Raw genomic sequence first — 21,761 nt, 5'->3', positions numbered from 1 at the left:
CACTCCTCTCGCCACACGGCTTTCACCATGTGTCAACTCCCCAATGAGACATGCACAAGAATGTTGCACAGTCTCCCTAAAACAATCTCCAGGGTTTCCCACTTGGAGCAGCGATACTCCAACCTGTAACCCTGTGTAAAAACATTAATCAGCAGTCACATGTTAAGCTTGTTCAACTCCCAGCTCCACCTGGAGCCTGTAACCTGGAAGACAAATCTGTTAAATCAAACTTCACATTTGCAACCAACTGTAGATCATAAGAGTGATGAAGTACTCAGCATAACAGACAAGTATCATGTGCATGTTTTCTTCAATCATTAAATCACTATTATTACCATAATTTGTCCCAAATCATGAATCATCCCAATTTATTCCACAATTTAATCTGTGACTTTCCTTAAACAATGTCACTCCACCCATTTTATCACTATAAGCTCAATAGCCCATCTTCAACTATTCCATAAACACTGCATCCCTTATTTGTTTTTCTCATGTCACTTGTCCGCTTCTGCTGAATCCTCCACATGCACTCTTAAAGAAAACAAACATTAGGAGCACACCATCCTGGTGGGCAGGCGTCGGCCATCCACATTCCAGAGGTGCCGTAAAAGGCAATAAAATTAAGCCCGCTGTAAAAAGGATGACACTGGTTTCAACACAGGAAATTTCTCACGTTATTCACATCGTCAAAGTAACCTTCAACATTTTCCCAACAACACAGTGTAACAGCATCACCAACTCACAACCTGTAGTAGAGAAACAAACATCCACCAATTGTTCTGTTAGAAATCACATCATCAAATCACATGAAGAACTGTAATGCTGTAGAAAAGAGAATGCAAATGTTAGCGCTGCGCAGGTGTGTACACACTTTCTCACAGTAACTTCTGTGAGCAACACAAGCCCATGAATAACACACCCCTGGTAGATGCACAGACACAGAAAATGGCATTTAAAAGGTTAAACCATCACGCAACCTCGAATGTTGCTGTCATCCTTCTGCTCCTGTAAAAGGAAAGACATAAATTCATCCACCCTTTTGTCCTGTCTAGGTGGAGGTTAACCTTGAGTCGTGGTCAAGTCTTGTCAGCTTTTACCAGTCAGTCAGTTTGTTTTTATTTCCATTCATTCATTAATTCATTCTTTCTTTCTTTGCTGATAGTGGAACCCATCGTCGCATTTAGTTTCCACTCTCAGCAAAATGACGTCATTTCAAAAAGAAAAAGAAGAACTTTAGCTCGGATTACTTCGCTGAATCCTTTTTAGGCAGGAACTCTCATTTTCTAATTGTCCCAAACAAGTGGCTTTCTCCAGAGCCCATTTTAATGTGGAGAAACTCACTTGCAACAATTTTCTCAACGACATGTAGCGCTTTTAATTCCCGACGTGCAGATCTGCTTAAAGAAAAGAAATTCACAAATAAAAATCAGTGCACTGTTCAAAAAATAAAAATAAAATGAAAAATGACAAATAAAACTGAAAAACAAAAGAAAATAAAAAATACAGAAGCCCGGTCTTAAGACTTGTCACAGAATCTTCTTTCTCTTATAGGTGAGAAAACACCCATACTTCAGAAACAAAAACAACACACAAAACAAAACAAAAATCTGCCAGTTTCACTCATTTAGTTTCACTCATTCAAACTCTGGCTGCAGGATTCTGTTCACCCTGCTATCATGTTCCCCAAAATAATACTAATTCAGTCGTCTATGTATCAGTTCTCAACCCACTCAATAAACCAGACAGGATGATGGTAACAGTATTGCCTACTTAAAATTGTGTTTGATCTTCATTACGTGTGTGTGTGTGTGTGTGTGTGTGTGTGTGTGTGTGTGTGTGTGTGTTAGTCGGGTTAATACATTTTCTATTTTTATGTACACTGTTAAAAAAAATTCCGTTATAAAACGGAAAAAGTGCTGGTAATTAATTACCAGCACTTTTTCCGTTATTGTACGGGCACTTCCGTAAACCTTAAAACGGATATTTCTGTAGATTTACCCGAGTTTTTCTGTACCATTGACGGACATTTCCGTCAAACCTAAAATGGAAAATTCCGTATTTTCCATAAATTTCGGCGTTATTGCACAGACAATTCCGTAAACCCTATAACAGATATTTCCGTAGATTTACCTGACTTTTTCTTTACCATTTACGGACAGTTCCATCAAACCTAAAATGGAATATTCCGTATTATTTAAGTACTCAATCCATACCATTTACGGACACTTCAGTCATCCTAAAATGTTTAATTCTGTACCATTCTCTATACCGTTTACCATCAATAAAGCACAAATGTAGAATCACAGCAATTATTTATTTCCTTTAACAGCTGCCAGTGCTTTAAAGTGATTTCACTTTTTGTGGTGAATGATTTGCAATATTTACACTACAACCATTAAAACATTCAGAACATCACCTTCACATTCAGAGAAATTTTACATACACAAACCAGCTGTTTTCTCAAAGAAGTACAGCCATGTCCTTTAACAGGGAGATGCCAAATCTAGCAACTTTTTAGCATCCACAGGCTGACAGGCATTAATAACAAATTGATTTGTTAAAGACAATGACAAAATAAGACAATAAAACTGCCAGCATTGCTGTTGCTGTCTCACCTGTCAGTGCAAAATGAGGAGCCCCCTCCAGGAGGATGCAGAAACCTACACCTCCAACTCCACATATCACACCGACAGGCAGTGCTCTGCAACCAGTGGCTGACCTTTCTACAAAAAACAAATAGAACATTAGAAGTATTACATTATACAACTTTTCTATAAAACATCAGTGCAGCAATAACAACCATGACCTTAGAAGGATGACTGTGCAACATGCCATAAAGAGATTTTTAAAACTCTTAAAACAACTTAAAACTAAAAAAAAATGAAAACTTACACCTCCAACTCCACAATGACAGGAAAAGCTTAACTGGAATGACAAATATCGCCCACCTTCCCTCCCCCTTAACATGGGGGATTTGAAACTGCAGCATGTGTGTTGTGGGCATCTAGTTAAAACATCTGAACTCACCTAATACTGTAAAAATCTGTATTTCTACTCCCAAGCCCCATGTTTTTGGATTTGCCTTTGTGTGTGTGTGTGTGTGTGTGTACATTCAGTCCAAAAAGGTATTTTCTGAGCTCTGAGAACAGCTCAAATGGCCCATTCAGATTCCTTCTGCTTGCATTCAAATTCCTTCAGCTGAGAAACCAGCTTGCACACCTGTGGAGGAATGAAGTGCCGTTTCTTCCCCTTCTTCTCTGCCTTGGAGCCTCGCTCAGGATTGACCCCAAAGAAAACTCTGAGGGAAAAAAAAAAACAATAGTGATATGCAGACAAAGTTTGCACATGTAGTGTGGCTTGACAGGAGTGGAGCAGTTCAATAAAATCCTACATTTGTTTTCTTCAATATGCCCCTATGTGTGAACCTCTCTATCATTCTAGTTGACCATCTGTCTAGAACCCAATGTTGTTGTGGTGCTGGTGCCAGTGGCTAAGCTCTCTTCCTTTGTCTTTTCAAGACACATGCATTCACACTGTGCATATACAGAAATGTTTGCAAGGGTGAGAAGTCTGCTTATCACCAACACATGACAGCATGCATCCTCAATGTGTATGCAGGGATATTATAAATGCACAGAACACAGAAGGGGATAGAAAACACAGTTGACATTGTCCTATCAAAAGGTGTAACAGCACATTTGAACACGGACTGTCCTGGGGGTTATTCAAACATGGAGTGGAGAAACTGTGACATTCAGTGCACGTTACACATCAGTACAAGTATTAACATTTGGGCATGAATCCACTATGTAGTATTTTTTAAATTAATATGTTTAGTCTTTCCTTCGGGGGGGGGGGGGGGGGGGGTCCCTGGAACAACATATTTTGAGTTTGGGGTCTGCAGCCAAATAAATTTCAGTTTGTGTGTCTTTGACATGAAAAGGTTTGACCACCACTGACATAACCTGGTCTCAGGTGCTAATGGTTTTAAAGAGATAGCTCAAACGAATTTTGTGTCAACAAACCATTCTGAGAAAAATATGTTTTTGCTCCATTTCCCAACTGGAATCATGTTATGTTTGTTTTGTTATTGATTGACTTAGGACACTATTTAAAGCAAAAAGCATGTTACCTGCCCTTTAAAAAGATATGACACATTTATTCCAACAATAGTCTTCAACAGGGAGCTACAAAATCTCTGAACAAATCCATATTCAGGGGGATCATAAGCCAATAACAGCTGATCTAAAAGCTCACAGCATGTGACGACACATTTTGAGCTTGTACATCTCAGACAAACGGGTTTAGTGTAGATTGACAAAAAGCAGGTCAGGTGCAGAAAGGCACGGCAAAGTCACATTTACAAAGTATTTCCAAACAATGAGTGCTTACCTTTGCATGAATTCGAGAGTAAAAGCCATCTCCGGTGGGTATTGGATGTTGCAGACATAAAACATGGAGAAGACGTAGCTCAAGGCCACAATGGGAGAGGTGATGTGGTCATTGACAAGTAACCCGTCAACAGCAATCTTGAATTGCTGGTCACCTTAAACACAGATAAAAACCATGTACCATTTACAAAAAAAAAAAAAAAAATCCTATATTTTAAGGCAAGCAAAACATTTCTTTAATAAATATGACACAACAACAGCTTATAACAACAGCTAACAACAGCTTGCTGGGATACAAAAAAAGATTTAACTACAAACCTCTGATTAGGATGCATGGGGTCACTGGGAGTTCGACTTCAGGATCTGCAGAGATCTGTTTTGGTGACAGACATGATACATGAATTAATGTTTCCAGTACACACAAACCTGCTGGCAAATTGACTATCTGCTAGTGTCTTCATCAGACAGAGGTAGCCATTATGCAAAAACATTAATGTAAATAGTTTATAGATAGAGAGTTTATAGAGAATATCAGCAGCACAATTAGGGGAATCTATACTTCCTACTGTGGTTGGTTACTTGGTTCACCACTGGATGCAAATAATTATCTTGCACACAGTTTAAAATCTACAACATCTACCTCTTTTTTGTGGAAGAGTTTATAAGAGTCTTCCTTGAAGTATTTTGAAATGCCACAGATGAGCTGTATTGGACCTTCGCCCATCTTCATCCCTTTGGAGTCAAGGAAGTCATTGATCCCCTTTTCTTTTTTGGAAAGTTCCTGTTCAAGGTTCAAGGTGTTAATTTTGTACAAGTACATAAGACTAACACTCATTTTCGTTTGGAGCTATGGAGAGAATTTTGAAAAAAATAAAAATAAAAATGAATTATTTCATTTTCATTTGCAACCTGTTCTGTTTTGATCTCAAATGTCCTGCTTTTTTGGTTGTCACTTCCTGATTTTTGGTCTCAAATCTATTCCATTTGATTGTTCATCCAAGTTATTCTATTTGATTGGTTGCCAGTTTATCTTTTTTGGTCTCAACTCTCTTTTTGGTTGCAAATCTTTTTCTGATTGATTAATAAAGACAAAATTCTCTCCATATGGAACAGCACAGCACAATCATAATAATAACAATAACAACACACCTGTGCCAGCTTGTTTTGTACAGAGAAGCCAAGGAGTTTAGATGCATGATCAAACAGGTGAGGAACTTCAAACAGGAACGGCCACTCGTCCTTTACAACGGCAATAGTGGTATCATCATCGTTGAGGATTTCACGCTGAATGGGATATGTTTCAGTCATCAATTTTCGAACAGATGACTCCTAAAGATATGAGGCAGTTAGACAAACAGTCGAACAGTTAGTCAAACTAACCAATTAAAATAATAAAACAGGGTATCAATTTCAATTGACTATGGGCATAGTGATCTACAGACGATCTACAATTTCACAATGTGTCCTAAATTGTACTTGGACCCAGACCTTATCGCATTACTCCTGCTATATACTATTGCTGTGTGAATGGTTGTATGTCTAGATGGTGGACTGTAGGAACCGAATTGCCCTTCGAGGATTAATAAAGCTTTCTGTATCTGTAATGGATGATTGCAGACCCACCTGAAGATCCTGGGTTTGAAAGGCACGTTTCAACTCATCTCGTTTAGACAGCAGGTCTTCTCTACACACGGCCCCCTCAATGATTGGATCCCACGCCACACATCCATACAGATCTGAATTCCTGGGCCTTTTCTTTGTTGAATTTTCACCCCCTGCTTGCCTCTTCAGTGAGCTTTGTGGCCTCTTCATATTTTCAATTCTGTGTTCCAACTGACGAAAGAGAGTTTCAGAACCATCTTTTGCAAAAGGTTTGTTTCCAAACGGCTCTGTCAGCTTGAAGGAGGCAGGATATTGTCCTACAATCATACTGGCGAGTTCCCTCAGCTTTTGTCTACCAGGTCTTCCTGGGTGTTTATGGAGGTAATCTTCAGCGACGATCCGAACCATCTCTCGTCTGTCTTTCCCCATTATGTACTTTTTTTCACGCAACTCATCCATGACTTTTGAGGGAAATTTGTGCCATGGTACAGAATATGCGTCTTGGGATGGGGAGTCGGCTGTCTCAGGTGGTGTTGAGGGCAGCTGAAACCTCTGTGGTTCAGGTGTTGATGAGGGGCCAGGCCGGGTGAACTGCGGTGGAGTTTGTGAATCTATGGATGACATGACAAACATCTCCATAAATTAAACACATCACAATTGTTGCAAATCAATTAATACATTGGTCCTCAATGTCCAGTTTGGGTCAACCAGGAATACAAATGGACCTAATTATGAAAACCAATTATAGAGTAATTATTGCCATGTACAGCTGATGGCAACTTTTTTTTTGCATTTTTGGAATAAACCTTTGTAGTTTCAGAAAACTTGCATTAAAACAGAGGGGCAAAAACTCACCTGCTTCCAATGCTTTGACAGCTCTGACGAATCTTTTGCACTGAATGAATGGCAGAGTGTCTTTAATGTCCTCCGGGTCCACAAGGCTCAGGTCATCTACAGAGAGAACTCCTAATTCCTCCAGTTTAGCCATGAGTGTATCCATCTGATCGCTACTGAGCGATGGCATTGCTTTCTTGACATAGTTTTTCACAAGTTCCATGTTGGTGTGTGTTTAAGAGGAATGAGCCACCGAGTACCTCTCTGGTAAGAATAAAGTGGATGATAATCATCAAGTTTGTTCAAATCATGGCAACTGAACAGGTCAGAAGCATTTTCATCAAGTTCATAGAGTCCAAGATCAGGTATCCAGCTGGCAGTTTTCCCTCGAAGCAAAAGTAGGACAGTAGTTTCATTTTTTACAAAAATGCTTGCTATTTGTCCTAACTGCAGTAGTCCTTTTGCGTAGCTCAGTAAGACCAGCATTCCATTTGCATATGTAGTGCCTTTAACCTGCACACTCTCTGTGACAACTGAGTTACTTGAGTTCAAATCAAATTCTCCAACCACTGTCTTTATGTTCTGGTCATAGAGCTCTGGATAGAACCGTGTTGAGTCTGAGACATGAACCTGGGAACGAAACAAGGTACCACAAGACTGATAAGCCTGAAGCAACTGGTGCCGTTCAGCCAGAGACTTGGTTACATTTATGAAGTTCTTACTTGCCCTAATGCACCTTTTAAAATAAGAATGTAATGCCTTGTGCATAGGGCTCTGCTCGTATATACTATTCCCAAGAGATGTTACAGTCTCCCTTGGAACACCATACTGCCCCAGTTCACAGGCTAGTGCATCCACAGTATATTCCTGTTGAATATCACTTATAGTTCTCATTTCATTTGCTATTTCTGTTATTGTGGAGGCTGGAACAGAATATTTTGCCTGTAAACCCAAGTAAAACTGAGCAAGACTCTCTGTGAAGTTGTCTTTCACTTGATCACTGCAGAAATTATCACTTTGTTCTGCATCAATGTTAAAACTTTCAGGTTCTTCAGGTTCTACATGTGATCCTTCACCTTGGAAAGACCGTTCTGTTAGTTCACATATATGAACTGGGGCTATCTTGGTAACATCCCACCCTTTATGGTATCTGGAAATATGCGTTAGGGATGACTTTACATTGAATGTCTTAGAACATCCATCAAAGGGACACGTTACAGTCAAACCCTCATCTATGTGACCACTCAAATGACACTTTAAAGTTTTAAGATCATCATATTCACTGCTGCAAAAATTAAACAAGCACCTTAACTGTACAGACACATTACGGTTCCATGTTTGTGTGCTCCTTCTGTCTACATGAGCTCGTGACATATGCACAGCAAGGCTACTGTATGTGTTAAACTTCCTTCTGCAATCCCTATGGCCACATAAAAAGATACATTATTATTATTTCTGTGTGTTCGGCAGTGTTTCAAGTAATCAGTCGAAGACCGAGCGTTAAAGCCACAAATGTTACAAGTCAACATTTTTAAGAGATTGAATTTGCCAATTGACGGATAGCCAGAATCAGAACAGAATCAATATGAAAACAATAAATTTATATCAGCACAGTGAAGCATATTCACTTTTCAGGTACCTTCAAATAAGTAATCTGCGTTGGGCTGCATGGGCCACTCTCTTTGGGCTGCAATGTTTTCTGCAATGAAATCTGATTCTACTTAACTATCACCCCTTTTAATTATTACCATGTTCAGTTGCATACTAACGTAACATAGCGAGCTATAACAATACACACATGTGGCTAATTTACACACACACACACACACAAGCGCGCGCATCCAACTTATGGGCTAACGTTAACTTTAGTTGGGCAAACCACGCTTCAAAATAACGCAAAACCCACACATTCAAATGTTACCATGAAACACACACGGCTACCAACTGACTATCGAGACCAAATTTCATGTAAGAGGGAGGGAAAAAATGGTTTTTGACGTACTTACGAAGCGCAGGCGGCTGGCTAATGCTAACGCAGCTAGCAGCAAACGTCCACTCACATACACACCACTACCAACTGCCTATCGAGACCAATTTAATGTACGAGGGGGAACAAGGTGGCACTCCATTCTCATTCTCATTCCACACAACCAACCTGTTTCCAACTTTCCTTGTGACTTGCAGAAATTTAGGTAGGCACTGACCGCACTGAAAGTAATGGCGTCGGAATATTCTGGCTGGGGGAGAAAATTCTGCCTTGCGCAACAGCAAACTTTCTGTATTTCGCAAAACGGAGCGAATCCGTAGCAAATCCACGGTAAAGGGACCCCTAAATTTACGGATTTTTTTAACAGTGTATCCTTTCATGTACCTTCCCCCTTTTTTCTGAAACAAAACTCCGTTCACTCCAAATTTTGTTTCAGAAACATCTAAATGAAAAACTCTGTCATAGTCAGGCACAGCTAAACCCCAAATGCTTGCAGGTTACCATAGGCAACCACGCTGAGTGTTGTTAACCCCTTCTACAAATACCCTCTTTTAATGTGTAACACTTTGTGTATGATTTTGTGTTATCTCTGGTGCATATTATCTGCATGTGTGGTGTCACCTTTCCATTGTTCTAACAGTACACTTGCATACCTCAGTGCTTGTCTTCCTCCCCCTTTTGTGGTGGTTTGGACACTGTGTCAATCCTCCACTTCCAGGCAGTTGTTTGTCTCCCCGGATTCCTTAACCCAATTTGATTGCCCACACTAAAACAGCCGCCTCAGCCCTCTTCTGCTCCTTTTCTTCTCCCTTCCACTTTTCAGTACAATGGCAGTCAGTTTTCTTCAGCTTTGTCCCGTGTCTCTCTTTGTCCCACTGTCTCTTTCATTGCCATCTCACTCCAAACATGGCACATGTCAAACTCAGACAGTCTTCTCAAAAGTCCTTCACACACAGTGAGGTTGCAGCTTGCTGGAAACGCATCTCCATCCATCCAATCTAGATGGTGGTTCTTCTCTTTCTGATGCCGTTTGCCCACAGCGCTGCTGGACCTCTCTGCTCAGAACTCTGTTATTGTCTCTTGGACTCCTGTCCACTGTTGATGTTCATGCTCGTGCTTCTGAAACTGCACTCGGTGTCTTCAGGGAGAGATTAGCTTCCTTGGAGCTTGCTTGTTCAGGATGAGGACGGGAAGCTGCAAAACAATTCAGCCAAAAAATTTTGGCTGGGTGTTTCTATTTTTTCTAATGATTTTAACCTATAATTTTCTTCCGACTGCTGCCCGTGGAGAATTGATCCAGGTCCGTTCCCCACCTGTAAACGACAGACTGAGAGACTTTCATTATTCACTGTGACTGCATATGTTTTCATCACTCCTAAAGCAACACATCTCTACTTATTTTGTTTTGATCTCTACTGACTTTAAACCCCAAAAATGAAATTTTTATTTGGTCTTAACCGCAAACACAAAAATCTTCTTGATGTTGTTGTTAATTATTTTCATCCACAGCACTCCAAATTGTGTCTTCTTTTGTGTCCAGCAGGGGAAGAAGGTGACCTGTAGTGTCACTGCTTCCCCCAGTTGGAGACAATTTCCCACTCACACTTCCACACTTTTTATTTTCTTTGTTTTCATCATTTTCTTTCTCTTTTTTTTTTTACTCCATTGTTTTACACCCACACATTAACCTGTTAACTCACTCCTCCAACCTCATCTTCCTTTCACCCCAACAGCTCTCATACAGTCAGCAATCAAATTCTCCATTCATCCTTGGATACTTGATCACCTTTAAATGTCACTGTTAATTTTATCAATTTATTTATCATTAGTTTAACACTAATCCACTCTTTAATTTGCTTTATTTACTTTAGTTCATTTTCTCCTATTTGATCACTACGATTTCTTGACTATTATTATTTCACAAAAAATCAACTAATCTACTTTGTCTCCCTTTTTGTCATCAAGGAATTCACACACACTCACAGGCTGGTCACTCGCCCCCACCTTTTCTTTCTCTCTCACACACACGCACATTTTACTCTTCGTTCGTTCCACCTGTGAACCCGCCCCTCGAGGCTGGCTCACACACACCTCATGCTTCTCGCAGTCCCATTCAAACTTTCTGCGAGACACTTCTGCTGATTCAGGACAACGCCCTAAGCGGCACACAGAGCGGGTGCCGTCTGCTCGTGCACCTCATAAATTATTCAAACTGCGCCACGGACTTGATACCGCGGTTTCTCTTCCCTTAAAAAATATAAAACCAAATTAAACCCCCCAATTGACTTCACAGTTTGCAACGACTCGTGACATGGCCTCCTGCCGCGATTTCTGCACACCACAAACACACACTTTTAGACACGAATTCTTTTTGTTACTTTAATTGACTCCCGTACTTCAGACGAGACACAGACTCTAACTGCACTTTCACACACACACGCAATCTACACACACTGCAGTCAGTGGGCTGAGCCAAGCAGTCATACTCTCACTAAGAAGCAACTTGCCCCCACTCTCATGCATGTTATCAACCGCGACTAGGATCCAACACCTAGCTTTAGTTATTTAAGGCGTCCCCGGTGCCCAGGTTACCAACCTGGCTCCTGTCCCACAGGACCCAATGACGCGTCCGAAGATGGGTTGAGTTGCCAAACTCAGAACATAAACACGGCCCTCAGCCCCCACAAAACCTTAAACCCCGCTTTCTAACTAATAGTAACACACGTTTCCTGCTTTAACGCACGGGGACGGATCACACACCGCCACTTTTCCTAATAACTAAGACGGATCACACACCGCCACTTTTCCTAATAACTAAGACGGATCACACACCGCCACTTTTCCTAATAACTAAGATGGATCACACACCGCCACGGATGAAACACCGATTCTATTAATCCGTAACAAACTTCTCCTGCTTTAACGCACCGAGATGTCCTTACGGGGCGCTAAACATCAACCTGAGTTCTTATCAAAAGTCTCTTGCTTTAACGCACTGAGACGGACGCTAGCCGCCTTTTTTACTACTGAGTGAATTTACACTGGGATACGTTCAACTTAGCGAACAGATAATTTAGGCTTTAAACAATATGCACGGTTCGAAAATAAACAGGTCGTGCTTACCTTTTAATCATGTGAGCTAGCTCTCTGTTCGCCTCGTTTCACGATCTCAGCTCTGCCAATTCATCTCTGGGCCTCGAGCAAATCCCGGGTTTCGGCACCAAAACTGTTACGAAATCAGTTTTACCTCGGTTCTTTTTATTCCTCGAGCATCCAGAGATGGCACCGGACTCAGTAGTCATTTTCACAAAACCTTTATTCATCTTTACTCTTCTTCATTTATCTTTACTCTTCTTCATTTAAGCATGCACTTCTAGAAGGGAAGATGAGGCCGGTGTCCCTCTCCAAATCTTCACCCCTTTGTTAGTTACAGCCAGCTTTATAGAGGCTGTCCACCTCATAAAACCCCCTACAGTGTGCTGCAAACTCTGTGTCTGTGTCTATGTGCACGAGCACATGAATGCCTACATGTGCGCGTTCCCACGTGTCTATGTGAGTGCTCGTGTGTGACTGTGTACGCATACCTGTGTGTATGTGTGAGTGCACATGAGTGAGTGTGCGTGTGGATGTGTGTGCGTGACAGTTAAAACACTGTGGGTGTAGGTGACTCCCTAGAGGTCATAAAACCCATCTCCCTTCCAGACCACAGTTATCCAGTTACAAATGTTGAGACCCCCAACCTAAACATCCTCTGGGGAAATTCCACTCTGTGGGGGAGAGGTTTCCTACACTCTACTCCTAAGTTCACAACACAGTCAGCCTTTATTACTTTAAGGGCAGTGTCTCTACAATAGTTCTACATTCTATGTTAACACATTTCTAAACTCTAAAATAAGCTAAACACTCCTACATTTTCTACATTGTACATTAACTCCTACATTTTCTACATTGTACATTAATAAATTAATGAGTGTGACTTTAAATCCAGATAGCTAATGACTTTTATCCTCTGATGACACTACTTTCCTGAATTTGTAGTGCACAACATTTGACACTTCAACCTAGTACTGTGACTTAAGAGTTTTGTACAGTGGTGATGCTAACGACCTCAAGGAGGTAATCAGGTAACCTCTTAAGAAGTATATAAGTGTATAAGAATCTTTGTGTTCATATTGGTAACATGTTTACATATGTACTTGTTATACTAGAAAGTCTCAAAGAGAATTATCAGGTGTCGTGTTTGAGAAGATTTGTACAATTACATTTGTATATACATGAGTGTGAAAGACCATAATATACACACACACACATGTACAAAATTGTTAAGTCAGGTAACACCAGAGTTTCACGATGGCTAGCTTTGGTGATGTGAACACCACATGGGGCGGTAATAAGGCATATATAACACTATTTCAGGGCTCTAGAGTGCGACCAATTTGGTCGCAAATGCGACCAAATTTTTCAGTGGTGCGACTAAAAAAAAATATTGGTGCGACCAACTGTTCAGGTAACAAAAAAATAAATAAATAAATCTCTGCAACTCTCCGTGTGGTCAACAACAGACACACATTATGCCCCTATCGTGGAATAAACCAATCAGAGATAGTCAGGGGCGGGACCTCTCTGATTGGCTGTGGTCCAGTTGAAAGTGCAGTTGAAAGAGAGAGGTGAGGAGTTTGAATAAGGCGATATCGATTCATTAAATCCTGAATGGACTTTTAAATATAACTGTGTTTTGCCAATAACGCCAGATTCTCAGATTAAAGCTCAAAAAAATATTTCAACAACCACCAAACAGCAAATGAGAGCAGGTACATGGATTCCACACAAAGACGTAAACACAGAGCGGACCCGACGCATCAGAACCAGCTTTGTCTTTCTCGGCTTTCTCACCCGACGGCCCGTAGACGGACACGCTGTCGGAACGTTAAAGTCTGTTTGGCTCGACACCACCGAACAGAGGCAGCAATATAACATAGCTAACATTGACAGTGCAGTGAATCCTGCTTGTGCCGTGATATTCAGGACTGCAAACCGAGCAGCATCACTGACTTTCAGCTTGTTGTGTTTGTGGATATACGACTGACTTTAATTACCCATAAAATCATCACATTCTCTGTAAGATTAAGGTCGACTCTTGAACGGCGTATATTTTAAAGTAAAGGCTTTAAAACCAAGTTAAGTTAAAGTACAAACATCACTAATGTCACATAACTTTGCCGACATGTGGCCAACAGTAATGTTTTAATGTTCTTCATTATTAAACATTTGCACATAAATAAGTGACATAATATTCAGTACTTTAAAAGTTTACTCTTCGGCCGCCCTTCTTCTGCCGTTTTTTTGGGCAAAATTATCCACACCTACCGCCACGCTATGGAGTCTGGGATATGTTGGGTCATGAAGTCTACACCGCCACATCCTTAAAATTCAGGGAAATGAAGGACGGATTTGAGGGCCGCATTTCGAGCAGCCTTTGAGTTGGGACAGCCTTCGTCGTGTCGCTGTGACGTAATCGGCCTTAAAATGCGGCCTTTGAGGCTGCAGACCCTGAATTGGGACACAGCCCTTGGCTGATTGTGACCTACACCTGTTTTCACACCTTGGCTCGTGTGATTAGGCAGAGGATCAATAGGGAGTCCATGACCCTCTTAGGGGGACACTCACACAGGACCTAAACCTGGGATTCTCCACCAGTCGCTCTCAGAACTGAAGAAACTTCTTGGATAAAAAGTCTTCAAGAAATTTAAAGCAGTTCAGATGCTTTTCTTTCCCAGCTCCTCAGACTGTCCACCCTGTTAGCTTGGTTAAGTAGCCACGAAGAGTAGAAGGCCAAGTATGAGTTTCAAACAGTAAACACATTTATTTTTAAACCCTGCAAATAAAAAACATTAACATCAAAAGTTTTACATTTTCCTAAATTTATCCCACAATCTGAATATAACACCCACTTCCCTACATTTGATCCGCTGTGTTAAACATGATTAAGAACAGAATGCAATCATTTGCAAATCCTATAAACCAGTATTTTAAACAAAGTGAGAAAATGAAACATGTAAAGAAAAATATTAGCCCATTTTGAACTTGATGGCAGCATCCTCTCTCCATAAACTAAAGGCTTTACGATGTTTAGTGCTGGACCATGTTGGTTCATGTGTAAACTTCTGAAACGTTCAACAGTTTCCATTTTGATTAACCTGACCAACATCTAACATAGAACACCTTTGAAGTGGACCTTGCAGCCTGTCGATAACTTCAAACATGTCGAGGTCTTCAGAGGCTGAACTTTTACCCAGCATCACAAGGAGGGCCATAAACACTTGTTACGGTTATTAGAAGGAACCCAGCCTTTAGACATCCCCACAATGACATCGTGACCAAGGGTCTGTTGCATGATTTTTAACATGGCTACAATGTGTCGTCTGCTGAGTCATCGTTTAATACAACAACGTACTGAAAGAGAGCATTCAGCATCTGACTGAGCTGGACTAACCTTCCCTTTCAAAAGTGAAAACTGCAACATAAAACTGGAATACAACCAACTTCTAATGAAATGTAACATTTTATAACATGAACACAGATTCCAGGTGAGCTGTGTCTTCCAGGACTGGATTTACCAGAACAGGTATGAGGATGGTGCCTGACGGGCATGTACGAGCTGGAGTGGATCCCAGCTAACACAGGGTGAGGAGACAGACGACCGTTCACGCTCACACTTATTCACCAGTTAACCTAACCCCACTACCTGAATGTCTGTGAACTGTGGGAGGAAGCCAGAGTCCCCTGAGAGGACCCACACAAACACGGGGAGAACATCCAACCTCCACAGAGACTCTCTCTGCACTAAAAGCACAAAATAAAAATCACACCGTCATGTAATTCAAGAAACTGGTGTTAAAAAACAGTTAATCTAATATGTCCACATGGAGCCCGTGTTAAGGTCCGTACTGGGCTTCAGAACATCAAGTGAACAACGTCAAATGGGACCTGGGTGCGTTGTCTCCTGATAGAAAGTGCTGAGGATCAGAAGGACTCAGGGACAACACGATATCTGTCCAGCAGAGGGCGGCATTATTCCAAACGGCTCCATCCTAGAAACATGATGAGAAGGGAGCGGCCGAAGAGGTTTGTTTTTTCTTCCAAACTTTATTGAAATTATAAAGCGAACAGTCATTCATTCCAGTTCAGTTTGTACAGTAGACATATAAGGCAAATAAGAGTAACAATATACAGTACAGTGAAATAAGAAGGATAAATAAATAAAGGATAAAAAAGAAAAAAGAAAGAAAAAGGGGGGAATGTGACAGACTTCATAACAACTTTGTACTTGAAAGTTGTGACAGCTCATTCGTTAAACATTTCTGAATGAATTTCAATCAATGATAAACCTTTTTTATTGGAAGTTAATTTAAGAGAGTTTAAGTAATATTCAATTTCAATCAAAAACAAATTAAATGATGGGGTTGAGTTTTGAAATTACAATTATGTATATGGAATTTCCCTAGTAAGATGGAGCAGCCGAAGAGTGAACTGTCAAAAGTACTGAATATGACGTCACTTATTTATGTGCGAATGTTTAATAATTAAAGTCAATGATATATATATATATATATATATATATATATATATATATATATATATATATATATATATATAGTACATAGTGGTGGTAGACAAACAGAAGAAGACGGCCGTAGTGATCGATGTAGCGGTTCCGAATGACAGCAATATCAGGAAGAAGGAACACGAGAAGCTGGAGAAATACCAAGGGCTCAGAGAAGAGCTCGAGAGGATGTGGAGGGTGAAGGTAACGGTGGTCCCCGTGGTAATCGGAGCACTAGGTGCGGTGACTCCCAAGCTAGGCGAGTGGCTCCAGCAGATCCCGGGAATAACATCGGAGATCTCTGTCCAGAAGAGCACAGTCCTGGGAACAGCTAAGATACTGCGCAGGACCCTCAAGCTCCCAGGCCTCTGGTAGAGGACCCGAGCTTGAAGGATAAACCGCCCGCAGGGGCGTGCTGGGTGTTTTTTTTTTTTTTATATATTATATATATATATATATATATATATCATAATAATCTGACAATACTATAATATTGGCCATATTATATTTACATTACCACAGTGAGATGACTTTAGTCTCATGAACAACATTAGCTAATTGTTATTTACTAACTAATCTTAAATGACTGTTCAGCACAGAAATGAAGCCCAACAATCATGTTTTACAGTCCCGTGGTCTCAGCCTCAGACACTCAACTAATCAAAGTGATGTCATGACAAAAATGAATGACCAACAAAACATTTTTCTCCTTCATTTCTGTCAAACAAAGCTGTATGTAACGTGTCTCGCAGTTAGTATCATGGTTGTTAGGCAACCTGAGCAGCGTGACGAAGCGTATACCGTCCCATTTCACAAGCCTCTCACTTCCGCACTTCTCGTACTTATAGTACGCACCGTACGTAGTACGCGTAGTGCGCGTAGTGCGCGTACTTCAAGCGTGCAGACCCTGAATTGGGACACAGCCATAGTCAGTCCCACGTCTGCCATGTTCTCAGCTTCCTTTAGTACAGGTAGCTTTAATGATCATTTCAAGTGTGGTTGTTTCATGGAAACAGAGAGCAGACTGCAGCATCCGTGACAGCCACCTCTAACACTCTGATGGACGTGTGGACAGCAATACTGCCTTGAACAGTACCGATGTTTCAGGGCTGGATGACATTTTTGGGTGGGACATCTACATCCTGACATATCAAGGTTACTTTACTTTTAGGTAAATTTGCTTTACAGAAAAATAATAGCATTTGTCATCAAGATATTTATATGACTGCACTTGCTCAGGTTTGTCCGGATTTTAAACTGTTCTAAAAGTCTTTTGATTCAAATCTGGGGCTGTGTTATTGAAAGCAGAAGAGAAATCGATGAACTGAAGTCCTTTACTCTCTACGTGTTTGACAATCAGGTGAAGTAGAATCAAAAGCGCGTCCTCCACTCCTCTATTGGGCTTATGTGCAATCTGCATTGAATCAAGCTGAAGTTCAGTGTCTTCCATAATCACATTTCTGATGATTTTTTCAAAGACTGAGGTGAGGGCAGCAGGCCTGAAGTCATTTAGAACTTTTGGACGACTAGATTTAGGACCAGGAACCACAAGCACACTCAGGCCTGACAGCTTAGCACCTACACAATTTTGACAAATTTAATATTAACTGCCCAGCGGATAAAGTCCAACTTTTTTGCAATCAATTAACCAGTATCCGTCCCAGACGGTGGCCCGATTTCTAGTGCCCTAACTCAATTTAACAATCAACTGTTCTGCATCAAATTTGATGCCACACAAATTATTTGTGCCACTGCAAAAAAAGAATTTCTGTCCACTATGAGATAAAGGAGAACAACAGCCTGATACCTGCAGGCCTGACAACAGGAGATGTATCACTGCTGTAACACCTGTAACATTCAGCAGTCGCCTCATTGTTCTGATGCACCTCATTGTTTTTCACTCCTAAAACTTACCGCCTCCCTCAACAACTAATGCCATGTTTTGATTGGTCGACATGGTACATTTTTCCACCAATAGGAAAGGGTGGGGACCTTTGGTTTTGTTTTTGCTCACAGGCGGAGAGTGTTTTCGAGCGAGTGTTTCCCTATAAAATGCAGTTTTTACCGTTTCCCGCAGTAAATATAAACAACGATAGTATTCAGGAAGAAAACCAAACATTGCAGATATTTTTATCATAACTCTGGTTTTACGTGGCCCATCAACACAATTTAAAAACTGGTATAAAGTCCACACTTTTTCCGTCAATTGTTCCGTCTGCCCTGCTCACATTGTATTATGGTTTGTATCCCGATGCTTTTGTTATGCTTGGTTTATTGGTATTCTATGTTTCTGTTATTCTTAGTGAGGGATTACTTCTTAGGTTGTGTCTCGTGTTTAGTATAGGTTCAGTGTCAAGTCTGCGTCTGTTTCTTGTTTCCTGTTTTATTGTGAAGGGTTGTGTCATGTCAGTGTGTCTAGCTTTGCTCCCCGTGTCTCGTTAGCCCAAACCCTCCCAGCTGTGTCTCCCTCCTGTTTCTTTCCCTGATTACTTCCCTGTGTATATAGGCCCAGTGTTTTCCTGTGCTCTCTGTCGCGTCGTACCCTCAACTTGCTGTGTGTTTGTTATGTCCGGTCCTCAGCGTCTTGTTTTTGCATTGCTTTTTGTGAGTTTTATTTTATGAAGAGTTTGTCCAGCAATAAAGCTGCGTTTTCAGTTTAAATCCCGTCTCCAAGAGTCCTGCATTTTGGATCCACCACTTCTGCCTGCCTGCACACATCACAACATGACAGCTTTAGAGCAATTTATCAATTTAGGGAGAATTTATCTAACAGAAATGGAAAGTTTACCAAGATGTATCAATCCAACGCACACTAATGTCATTCCAGATAAATGAACAAGAGCTATTAATCAAATAAACTTTAATTTTATCTGGAGAAATAAACCTCACTACATGAAAAAGAAACATTTGATCCAATACACTAAAAATGGCCTGAAAGCTGTTGACTTTGACCTCCTTAAAAATAAACTGTTATGTATTTAGTAAAATCAGTTTATATTTTTGTGGTACTACTTTCTGTGTAAAGTGTGGTGTTTGTGCGCATTGATATGCCTGTGCCTTTCCACAACATGGTTAATAAAGTAAGTTACTAACAACCAAACAGGTGTTGTTACTTTACCAGTTAAGTTATAAGAGAGAACATAACAAACTGGTGACGAGGATTAAAACGGATCTCCGATGTGCACTGGACGACAGGAGGGAGAAATCCTTGTGAAAGTGGACAAAAGACACGGAAAAAGTTACGGCAAAAACAACTAATCATCCGTGTGGATGCTAACTCACTCGCCTGGCTAGTGCGCTGCAGAGAGGACGTGAGTAACATCAGTTCTATTAAGTTAAGGATACTTATGAAAATACTGAGAAAATGTCAGGTGGCGTTGGACAAATGGACGTTTTTGATAATGGCACAGAGGATTGAACAACATATGTGGAGAGAGCTGAACAATATTTTCTGGCTAACAAAATAGAGGATGAGAGGAAAGTTGCTGTGTTACTGAGTGTGATGGGAGTGAAAACATACAACTTGTTGCGCAGCCTAAAAGAAAAACTAAATGTGGAAAAGAGAAGGAAAGCTGCATGAAGTAACTGAGAAAGACTCAAATGATTCTTAGGAGGATTTGGCATGCCTGGAGCTGTACACAATGCAAGAGAAAGACAATGATGCAATATGGCTCACACCAAAAATACAAGAGGTTGAGTTACAGATGGAACTGGACACTGGGTCTGCCCTCTCACTGATCTTATATGAAGATTACAGAGACAAATTCCCCAATCTGAAACTGAAACACACCTCAGTGAAACTGAAAACATACACAGGTGAAAGAATAACTCCTCTGGGAAAACTAAAAGTGAATGTGGAATATGAGAAAAAGAAACGCAACCTGGAACTTTATGTTCTGAAAAAATGGAGGTGTGCCATTATTTGGGCGTGACTGGTTGAAACACATCCACCTCAACTGGAAAGAAATAAAGTCAATGAGACTGGAACGAGGCCCGGGTGATCAAAGATGGAATCAGCACCCTGAAAAATATTAAAGCACAGATCATACTGGAGGACAATGCAAAACCAAGATTACACAACGCACGTCCTGTACCTTATGCTTTACGCCCCAAAGTCGAAGCAGAGCTCCAACGCTTGGAAGAGGAAGGAATACTCACCAAGGCGGAATGGTCAGATTGGGCTACACCAATAGTGTCAGTAAGCAAGAAAGCAAGTGACAGAGTGCAGATCTGTGGTGATTTTAAGGTTTCAGTGAACCCAGTTCTCCGTATAGATCAGTACCCACTTCCACGGATAGAAGTCATATTCACAGCAGTCGCAGGTGGCAAACACTTTTCAAAAATTGACCTTGCCCAGGCTTATCTCCAGTTGGAAGTAGAAGAGACATCCAGGAAATATCTGGAGATAAACACTCACAAAGGCCTATATCAGTACAACAGACTGGTATTTGGCATCGCCAGTGTCCCAGCAGTATGGCAACGTGCCATGGATCAGGTCCTACAAGGCATTCCAGGAACACAGTGTTTTCTGGATGACATAATTGTCACTGGTGTTGATGAGGAGACTCATCTGGCTAACCTAACAGCAGTCCTGGTCAGGCTAGAAAAACATCGATTGAGAGCAAACAAAAACAAATGTGAGTTCTTCAAGGATGCCATTGAGTATTGTGGACACAAGATCGACAGACATGGGCTCCACAAAACCGAGGACAAAGTTGAAGCAGTCCTGAAGGCACCAGAACCTAAAAATGTGAGAACATAACAAACTGGTTGAGATCCTGGATTAAAGAGGGAATGGGAAGGGAAGAGGAATACAGAGGACTGATTGGTCGATTTGTGAGGTGGTGTGAGGAGAATCACCTGAAACTGAATGTGGCCAAAACAAAGGTGCTGGTGGTGGACTTTGGCAGAAACAGATCCCTCCTCTGTCTGCACTGGTGGGAATGATGTTGAAATAGTCACATCCTTTAAGTATCTGGGAGTTCATCTGGATCACAAGTTGGAGTGGTCTGCCAACATGGACGCTGCCTACAAAAAGGGTCTGAGCCAGCTTTACTTTCTACGAAGGCTCAGATGGTAAATGGACTGGTTCTTATATAGTGCTTTTCTACTCTCATTGAGCACTCAAAGCACTTTATACAACTTGTGCATTCACCCAATCATACCCATTCACACAAGCGCTTTCTCTAAGGTTTTTAGTGCTCCTAACATTCACTCGCATTCACACTACGATGGATGCTTTAAGACACTGTCACTATTGTGGTTTTTTTTTTTTAATGTCCACATGTATATCCCTGAGAAAATTAGTCAACAGAATGACTGGGATGTGTATCTGGATGCTACA

The 21,761-nt window shown here is 40.9% G+C and overlaps 2 protein-coding genes across 3 annotated transcripts in view; both read right to left on the bottom strand.

The window, feature by feature from the left end:
* Positions 1 to 21,761, bottom strand: part of LOC147336641 (NACHT, LRR and PYD domains-containing protein 12-like) — a 327,736-nt gene that overhangs the window by 241,921 nt on the left and 64,054 nt on the right. The window lies entirely within an intron of this gene.
* Positions 1,933 to 7,421, bottom strand: LOC147336643 (uncharacterized). Its single transcript, XM_086285501.1, has 7 exons — positions 6,849 to 7,421; positions 6,015 to 6,604; positions 5,541 to 5,720; positions 5,032 to 5,172; positions 4,710 to 4,764; positions 4,393 to 4,546; positions 1,933 to 3,298 (listed from the first exon to the last, which is right to left on the bottom strand). The coding sequence occupies exons 1-7, from the start codon at positions 7,048 to 7,050 to the stop codon at positions 3,151 to 3,153; spliced, it is 1,470 nt and encodes a 489-aa protein (XP_086141627.1). The 5' UTR covers positions 7,051 to 7,421; the 3' UTR covers positions 1,933 to 3,150.

Source organism: Aulonocara sp. 'chitande type north' Nkhata Bay, linkage group LG3, assembly GCF_057382095.1.
Source record: "Aulonocara sp. 'chitande type north' Nkhata Bay isolate Kocher_YH1m ecotype deep benthic linkage group LG3, A_spYH_male_GT1.1, whole genome shotgun sequence".
Lineage (NCBI taxonomy): Eukaryota > Metazoa > Chordata > Actinopteri > Cichliformes > Cichlidae > Aulonocara > Aulonocara sp. 'chitande type north' Nkhata Bay.
This window is presented reverse-complemented; position numbering and strand designations above follow the sequence as displayed.

Coding starts and splice junctions, on each gene's coding strand:
- LOC147336643 (XM_086285501.1), bottom strand. CDS start 7,050: ATGGAACTTGTGAAAAACTATGTCAAGAAAGCAATGCCATCGCTCAGT. Junction 4,765..5,031: donor AACTCTTCCACAAAAAAGAG/GTAGATGTTGTA, acceptor TCACCAAAACAG/ATCTCTGCAGATCCTGAAGT. Junction 3,299..4,392: donor ACTCTCGAATTCATGCAAAG/GTAAGCACTCAT, acceptor TTTTTCCCTCAG/AGTTTTCTTTGGGGTCAATC.